This window comes from Larimichthys crocea, chromosome XI, assembly GCF_000972845.2.
Source record: "Larimichthys crocea isolate SSNF chromosome XI, L_crocea_2.0, whole genome shotgun sequence".
NCBI lineage: Eukaryota > Metazoa > Chordata > Actinopteri > Sciaenidae > Larimichthys > Larimichthys crocea.
In genome coordinates, this window is record NC_040021.1 from 9969851 (window position 1) to 9979448 (window position 9598).

Consider the following 9598-nt stretch of genomic DNA (forward strand, 5'->3'; position numbering starts at 1 on the left):
ATTCCAATTAGAGACCTGATTTGCCACATCAGAAACTTGGTATGTTGTATCCTACATCTGCCTTGCAGAGGTGTTTACCCCTGCAGTACCATACTCAAGGCGATGCATTTCATATTTTACAGTGCACGCCATTTGGAGCTGAACTATTTTCCATTTTTGATCCCTGAGTTTTACACAGAGGAGAAGCTAACAGTGAAGTCATATGTCCAATTTGGCATCAGAGCATTGAATCAAAGATTAAAAAAAAAACAAAACAAATAAATAATAATGACAGTTCTTTTTCAAGATTTCATGGCAAATCAATAGACAGGCACTAACACAGGTACACTGCTAGTCATTCCTTCCACCATCCTCAATACTGACGGAGACCCTGAGAGCTCAGAAGGCCATGCTGAGAGGCTAACAGGAGGAGTGAATGTCATTCTGACTTGAGTCTGACTGGGTGTAATTAAGTATTGCGCTGCTTTCCCCGGAGTTTTGGACCATGTGAGTTGAGTTAATAAAGTATGCAGACCACGGGGGCCCCTTTCTAGAGTTAAAGGGAAATGGGAGGCTGTGTTGCTTTAGACTAGTTTACCTGTGTGTGTGTGTGTGTGTGTGTGTGTGTGTGTGTGTGTGTGTATTTACACTCCTACACTTATGAGAACCAAAAGTCCTTCATAGGGTTTAAAACTGACCAAAATTTTCCAAAGTGATGACATCGGTGCTCACTTCTTTGGACCTTGTTTAGGTCGTAAGAATGCCGTATGTGATGTATTCTGCCACTAAAGTGTAATGGCCTCTTTCCCATCACGTAACAAATCTTGACCTAATTATCTGAAAATATAATTATAATAAAACTTTACAGACAGCATGTTGCTGTATTGGCATAAAAGTGTCGCCATCTTAGAGAAGCAATACTTTCGGGTCTTGTTTCGCTTTGCTGTGCTTTCTTTTCTTCCTGCTTTGCATCTCTGTTGTTGGTATTATTTTCTTCTTACTGACTATGCTTGTTAGCAACAACCTAGCTTACCTATTCAGCAAAAATAGGCTTGCAGTTATGTGCTAAATCACATCTATAAACAGTGGCAAGCATATGCCACACTGGCATTTGTATAATGCTGTAGACTGCAGTTGCAGTAGACAGCTATATGCCACTAAATGTGCTGAACCTCCCTGACAAATCAATTACAGGCTGAGAAATACAGTCGCAGACTGATGTGTAACAGCTGTAAATATTAATATGTCAAGAATAAATTTCAGGTTTTTGATTGAGATTAAGTTTTATAGTTAAGGATTAAGATTTAAAATGAAGCGGCTGGTTAATAAAGTTGAGCCCTCAGCTTCTGTGTGTTTTTATATGGGCGGTTGGTGTGGACAAGTGGGGCAGGTCTCAGCAACAATATAATTAAATTTTGATATCCAGAATAAGGCTTTATGTAAAGCCCTGTACAGAGTTAGAGGTTTGGAGTCGATTTGAGGCCAGGAGATGAATGTCCTCGCAAGTATAGAATCTCAAATATAAGCTTAGTTTGTCAGTATGAGTGCCCCCGCTATGTCAACACCCAGAGTTCAGACTAGTCTTGGATATATCCCCTGCCTGGTGTGCATTAGCCCTGCCTGCCCTGTACAGGGTGTATATGAGAGGTGTCAATGAAAGAACACTGTCAGTTTGCTAGCCGGGGCTGAGGGAACCTGATGCACGTGTTACTGAGACATTCCTGTGGTCGGCTTGGATTTTCCGTCAGTCTCCACGCCCCTTTTTACACACACATACACTACACTATAGAAAGGCATGCACTGGGCACTTGAATGCAGAATGTACACACATGGAGTTAAGCACTAAGTCACTTAGGATTTAAAATATGAGCTGTTATTTAGAATTAAGGGAGTTTAAAAAGTCAGTTTAGAAAGATCTGGTCATATTATGCTTGTTAAGATAAGTGCATATTCATATGCATGTATGAAAAAAAATATATATATAAAGGAGCAGTAGAGAGTAGAAAGCTGTGCCCTAAAGGTAGAATGTGCACTCATGCACATGAGTATACATGTAAACACATGTAAAATGTTTCTACTGAACCCAAAGAACACGAGATTAGTTCCCACAGTTCAAAAATACTGGTCTGATCAGGAGCGATTCCCACGGCAAGTAAGATTCTTCTGTCAGTCAATCTGATTTCACAGTGACACATACACACTCATGAACAAATAAGTGCACACAAAACGAAAAAGGCTTTACTGGCAGCAGTCGTGCCCTGGCATGCCTTGACATAAGAAACGGTAATGCGGTGTATCTGTCACAAGGTCAATTGCCTAAGGTGCAACCGACACACAAACTTTACCGGTCACATCTCCCAGGTGTTGTCTAAACAAACATATGACAAAGAAAAGTATCTTCATGTTATTTTTGTATATATTTCTGGGATTAGCCTTCAGCAACAGACTTCTACTCCCACCCTGTAAGAAGGAGCGCTGCCGCAGGTCTTTCATTCCAACATCTGTCAGACAGCGTGACGTAACGTAGCACTGTTAAACTACTCAGTTACTTTACCTGTGTTGATTATATTTACTGTTATATATAGATATAAATGTGCATGAAACAAATGATCCAACATTCATATTTGTATACGTGAAAGGTCTACATAGTTTCTATAACTTTTTTTTATTGCTATTTGATTTTATTTTTCTATCTTATCTCATCATTATCTTATCTTATCATATCTTATCTGGATGGCCTTGAAACAGTGGACTGCACACATTTGGTGTGACAAAGTAAAACAAGTGATGAGAATTAGGTTAAAATAGCTACAATAAATATTTGAATTAACAATGGATCATTTGACTGTATGTAAAGTGATGCATATACAGTACTAGATAAACCAGCAGTACAGTGTTCATTTTAGGACATTCTCAGATCTCAGACTCAGGTGTCAGACTCAAAGGAAAAGGCATCAGAGTCGCCTAAAAGTCGCTGTTTCCTGTGAGGATGAGGCCGTTTTCGATGAGGCCGTTTTTGATGAAGATGACAAAGGTTTGACTTTTAGGTGACTTTTAGGCGACTCTGATGCCTTTTCATTTGAGTCTGACACCTGAGTCTGAGATCTGAGGATGTCCTAAAAATGAACACCGTACAGCAGATGCTGTAATTTTCATCCAACTTTGCAGTTCCCCTCAGTTCCTGAGCGCTACAACTTTTTAAGCATCTTTCAGGTCATTGTTTTTGGAATTGGTTTGGCTTTGGTTCACTTCCTCCTCTCCTCGCTCATTAGGTGGACGAAAACACGACTCTAGGTGAATGCTAATAGTGCTCTGTGTCTTCTGGATGAGCAACAGTTTGCAAACACATAAAAAAAAAGTGAAATTATGTAAATTATTTGTTTTTTACTTGTTTCTGCTGACCCCAAGTGTCAAAGAAAATCAGTTTTTGCGGGTTTAAATGTGAGTTGACCCAGGTGTATCATTCCCATGCTCCCTAATGGAAACTAAGTCAAGTTGTCCCATGGGAAAGGTTTACATAATCAATTAATCCTGATTTAATTCATGCATACATGCCATTCAGTGAAACAGGAGGCCGTTGTAGAGATTAGGCTCCATGTTGCTGCAGTTTCTGTGACTGCTCAGTTAGCCTAATCCAGAATGAGAATAGAAACAATGATCCTGAGTGTGCACAGAGGGCCTCTCTTCGAAATACTAATGGCTTCTCTTAAAGAGAGTGCGTGTTGTCTGTCGGCTGTGTGTGCGCCAATTTGATTGTGCGTTGTTTTATATAAATGAGTTGTGACTGGATTCCCAGAGGTCTCCTAAATGTTGAGGGTCTTATATCAAGTGTTGGAGGGGGGATTTCCTGGCAATGAGCCATGTGTGTCAATGAGTGGCGTCACACGTGTCACTTCCTGTCCACCTTTCTTTCTGTTCTTTTTTCTCTGGCTCTCACTTGCCATTTCTCGTTTTTTTCTGTTTCTAATTCGATTACTGTGAGTTTCTTGGCAGCTTTTGTACAGTGCTGCATTTAGGCTAATTGTAGAAAAGTCCTGTCTGGAGTCCATTCCCAGTATTTTATTAGCAAGTGTGTGTTGCATTTTGAGTTCAAGTTAGTACATTTATCTATTGTTCTTCTTGAGATCCTTTTGGAATCTTTGCATGTGGTTAATAGTTTCTCACTCTGACCCTGCTGCCAAAATCTTTGTTTTTTATTGTATCATGAAAACAGAAAGTAAACTGTGGACTGCCGGTCAGGGAAACATAATAATAATTGATAACACTAGATAGACTGACTCATTCTTTGAATAATAAATCACAAGAAGAACAACAATAAATTGTTCTAAAAATTACGAATCAAAAGAATGCGGGGCAAACTTATCACAAGTCTGGACACGACCCACGCTCTAACAATGGTGCAATGTCGCTCTGTTTTCTAAAGGTTTCTCTGGGGTTTTGTTGTGGTTTCTTTGAAGATTTCTAGTGGTTTGCTTCGCTGATCACCAATAAGTTCTGTTCCCAGTACATAGTGTCAGTATAAAGTCATAAAGTTCAAACAAACTTCTGCAGTCGCTTAGTGAATCAGAGACACAATTGTACCACAGTATTCAGCTGCAAAGGAAAAAGTAACTGGCCAAGTACATAATTTATGTCATCCCAGCTTGTGTATGTAGACTTCTGTGCAGGCCTTTACACTCTACGGCTACCTTCTTAGAGAGAGAAATCAAGATGTATACTTATCAGATTTGTGACGTTTGATTTGTAAATCTTTTTTTGCTTTGAACTGTCTCAGAGAACAACAATGGCTTGAAAATAATCATCAAGCCATCGTGGACATGCAAGTGAAAATATAGCTGATCAAAGCCTAACTGTAACTTTTGTCTAAAAGGCAGACTATCCAAGTTCTAAGAGTTATTTGCCTTTATCCATATTTTTGTCAGTGAGGTGTCATCTGGTTCCATACAAGCCCCTCACATCTTACCCTCAATAGCAGTCTTTGTCCTCTGGGAAGGTCTGGGTCTCTGGTCCTGTCTGACCAAACTTAATCTCTGTGATGGAGCCCGATGGCCTCAGTGTTGGCTTTGACACATTGCTCTGTTTAAATCAGCCGTTACGACTTATCACAGTGTAAATCTTAAAGGCGAGCCTTGACGCGGCCATTACACTTTCAGTTTGCTTCCACATTTAGATCCCATTCTCTTTCATACAACGGGCCCTGTCGACACCTCTGTCTCATGCATGTAGCCTGGCGCTACTGTATGCGTGCATGAGAGGGAGAGTCATGACTGGTGTGGAGTGTTTTGTTACTCAGGACTTGTTGTCATCCATAAGGCTTACGTCACCTGACATGGATTTGACTGAGTTCCACAGCACAGCTCAATGGCTGGCCAGCTTCACTCCTACATGTGTGTTTTTAATCTTTTCCCCTGTTTTTTTTCCCCTTTCCTTATTTAATAGCTCCCACGTTTAGACAAGGGAAAGTTTGCATTCACTGAATCACTTTATTCAGCCTTGCACAGATAATGCACCAAATCCAAGCACGGAATCTTATTTGATAAGAATAAAACAACGTCTTCCTCTTTGAAGGGCAGAGCTTATCTTTGTAACCCAGAAGGTTGTTTTGCAAAGCACTTTGGCTGTCAGTGAGCTGGAGTTAATGGGAATGCTGGTGAAGGGTTCCCTCTAGTGGTAGAAATAAACTATTACAGTTCTGTTTGACTTTCATCTGTGAAATCTAAATGATTATTTGTCTGCTTTCAGGACATCAATGTGTGCATTCTAGAGAATTATCCAGAGTGCTCCAACCCCAGAGTTTTCTACATCATTCCCTACTTCTGTGGACAACATCCTCAATGCAGGTATCTATACGCACTCTTAACACTCCACTTTTAGACGCTGGTGATATTTCACTTGTGCACGTGCTCTGTTGCTGTCTCTTACTCATTCATTTTCATTCTCTCTCCACCAGAGAGCCAGGAGTATGGGCTTTGGAGAGGGCCAAACAGAATGTGCTGGAGAACTACCTCCTTGTGGGTATCCTGGAGGAGCTAGAGGATGTCCTGCTTCTGTTGGAGAGGCTCTTACCTCATTACTTTACTGGAGTACTCAACATCTACAAGAGCCCTGGTAGGTATCACATTTTGCGCGTGTTGTTGTCTGATTCTTTGATTGGATTCCTGTCAAGCTGACTTCCCTTTGGTCTTTCTGCAGACTATAGGAAGATGGGAAACATGACAGGCACAGTACGTAAACACACCCCGACTCTGGAGGCCCTGCAGGTGCTGTACCACCGCATGCGCTACGAATATGAGTTCTACAACTTCATCCGTGACCAGTTCCACCTCATGAAGAAAAAAATTGGCCTCAAGTCTGTCTCCCAGCCCACTGCCTATTCACCTGCTTTCCTTCAAGAGCTGGCCCTCCGAACCCCGGAGCCTCTGGATGAAGACGAGGAGCTGGACACAGACCTGGAGGATGCCAACAGCTGGCTGGTCCATCCCTAAGGGCTGTTTGATGAACAGTGGATGTAGCCAAAAACAAGTTGATTGGCTAGAATTGGCTGGATATAGCTGGAAGCAGCCTGAGGGCAAAGGGGAGCATTCCCCCATCTTTCAGCATTCCTAAGAAAAGTGAGGTGCGTTTAGGGGTGTGCGGATCCTGATGCTCATGTTTGTACGGGCTCTGTTTTCCACCTGCAAAAGACTCCTATCACGACAGGCTCAGCACTGAGGACTAAAGAGGTTGAGTAATTGAAAGGACAGAATGCTCTATTTAAAAATTGACCAAGGACAGTGGGAAATAATGTTAAACTCAATTTGCGTGACTCAAGTTTTGTTTTAATTTGAGCTTGTTTTTGGGTTCATTTATGTAAAAAAAAAAAAAAAGAAATCCATCATTGTTGTAATCTCCAGGAGAGATTAGCGCGAAATGTGGATAGTTAAATATGTTTGGAAATATTCTAAATGTTGGTCGCTGGAGTGTTTACTGTAGGAGAGGACATCAGAGACATTGCCCAAGAAAGAGTTTCATACTTTATGATAGGGTTAATGTCCTAAAAGCTGGAATGGGAAATAAAAAAAGAAAGTACCAAAACCCTTTTTTGTATATTAGTTGTTTAGGACTGTTGTAAGTGCCAAACCTCACTAAGAGTTCCATTAACTGACAGGAAGCTCTGTGCACAACCAGCGGAGTTGTGACAGAGTCAGGTCAGTTGTTATGATATTGGTTTATTTTAACATTTTGTTTAATTTGTAAGATATTATTAGGTATAAATGAGGGTTGAACAGTAAGCACTCAATTATGAATTCAGAGAATTCCAGCTATGTGTGCATGTATGATTGAGTTTGACCAAACCAGCAGTCTGTTTTATCATAGATTTATTATTTGGAACAGGTCATTTGTTGAGAATAAAGGCTGGGGTAAGCGTCAAACACTAAAAAGCATATATATACGGAGCGCAGTTTGTTTTAATCCAAAGTATAAAAGATTGAATTTGCCAAATACCAATGTTTCTACTGCGATGCATTACAAAACTGTATGAATATACTGCACTTTCTCTGAGGTGACTTTTCCTGATATTCTACAGCAAAATGGGGGATTTGGTCACAAAACTGCATACTGATTCATGTTTAATTTCAAATAGGATCGTGTTACTGTTTAAGGGGTTTGTGTGAAGTGTTATCATCCCTGGGTAACACTAATCTCTAATTCTCCAGCAGCTATTCCGAGTGCATGTTTTTCATCACTCGTGTAAAAACCATCCAGAGAACAGTAACCATAAGCTAATATGTGACGTACTTCACTCTACCATCCTAATCGCCATTGTCTGTACCTTTTCATTGTCCTGGTTTGTGTTCAGTGTTTTTTTTTTTTTTTTTTTTTGCCAGTTTAATTTATTATTTTTTATTCATTTGCATTCCAGATAAGATTCTCAGGAAGGAAAAAAAAAATGTTTGATAACTTAATCATTTCTATCTTTGGTTTCTGGCGGCTATGACACTATTCTTGGCATTTTGAGGGTGTCTGGAACGGGATATTATATCAACAGCTGAAAACTGGTTAACAACAACTAATGCAGCCCATCATTTTACAGTCTTCAAAATAAATGTCCTCTAACTATTGCAGATATTGTCTCTCCTTTACTTTGTGTTTTATAACCTTTCGGCTCTATCAGGAATGCTGCAGCCTGACTTATTTTTCAACCTGGCTAACAGCTCAAATGCTGTTACACACTTCAGATTGACAGGCAGCTACGAACGGAGCGGTTTCCAGACCCTGGTCCACGCCATCATTTGCTCTCCCTGCTACGTGTAGCTCTCTCTTCCCTGCAGCAACCTGTCCATCACTCCACCTGACCTCAACTCATCTTCCCTCTTGCTTCCCAGTTGAGAAATGATCTTCCCTGCTCCAGTCAGGATAGCAGAAAAATAATAAACATGTCAGGTCCTCCTTCTCTATTTAGGTTTTATCGTGGTCTGGTTTCAAGACTTTTAGTGCAGTTTTTGGTGATAAATGCTGTGTTGACACAGGGGTGTTGTTTGTTACCTTGGTGTTGCATCAATTATGCAGTTCCTTATCACTGATTACTTGTAAACTTAGAAAAACCTAGAAACCTAGAAAATTAGTTTTTCCTCTCTGAATGAAAGCAACAAGATGCATGACATGTAAAGTAAAACACATCACCAGCAAAGATATTCTGGTAGTCAAACAGAAACGTAGAAGAATAGAAGTATCAATTGCTTACTAAATATTAAAAAAAAGCATCTCTGCAAAAACAGCAGCTTGCCTTGGTTTAGAGCAACTGTATGAACTGTAATAACCACACAACCTTAACAGTTTGGTTATAAATAACTTTAGTTTGACATTTCATTCTTTGAAATAAAAATAAAAATACACAAACCGTTGGATAACCCTTCGGAAAATTTTATTTCAGAAACGTCAGTCCTTGCTGCAGAACCCCAGTGTTTGAATTCTGACCTGTGGCTCTTTCCCGCATGCCATTCCCCGTCTCTCTCTCCCCGCATTCCTGTCACTCTTCAGCTGTCTCTATCAAATAAAGCTTGAAAAGGCCAAAAAAGATTATCTTTAAAAAGAAATGTTTAGTTTGATGTAACTCCCAGCCATGACCAGTAAATGGTGTCCTCTTTCCATTTTTGCTGGACTGCTTCACTCGAATAAAAACATACAAGGGTCAGCACTCTGTCTTGATATTCTGTTGATACAGAAACTTATTCTTTTTGGACTTCTAAAACATCTCCTAAAACTCTAAATAATAATTTTAAAATGGTATAATACTGGAGGTTTGGGGTTTGCACTGTGTGTGTGTGTGTGTGTGTGTGTTTATTACAGTATTAAATGTTACAGTAGAAGCACTGCTACAGTTTACCTCTGTTCTCTATACTTGTGAGGACCTTCATTAACACATCCCCAAGCCCTTAACTCTACACACATACGATCTTAACCCTCAAACAGCGCTCTGAAAAAGTGAGTCCTGGCTTTCCAAAGATGTGTCACTCAGATTTGCAGCTCATTTTGGTCTTCACAACTATATATATACACACACACACACACAAACACACACACACACACACACACACATAAGGGAGGGGTATTCCTGACACAGTCTTCACACCATGGT

The 9598-nt window shown here is 40.2% G+C and overlaps 1 protein-coding gene across 1 annotated transcript in view; it reads left to right on the forward strand.

The window, feature by feature from the left end:
- The window catches only part of usta (uronyl 2-sulfotransferase a), a 52371-nt gene extending 44285 nt beyond the window's left edge, over positions 1-8086 (forward strand). Inside the window, exons 6-8 of the mRNA XM_010734712.3 lie at positions 5722-5819; positions 5930-6087; positions 6172-8086. Coding sequence (XP_010733014.1) covers positions 5722-5819; positions 5930-6087; positions 6172-6464 — 549 coding nt within the window. The 3' untranslated portion in view covers positions 6465-8086. The remainder of the gene's footprint in view (positions 1-5721; positions 5820-5929; positions 6088-6171) is intronic.
- The last annotated feature ends 1512 nt before the right edge of the window (positions 8087-9598 follow it).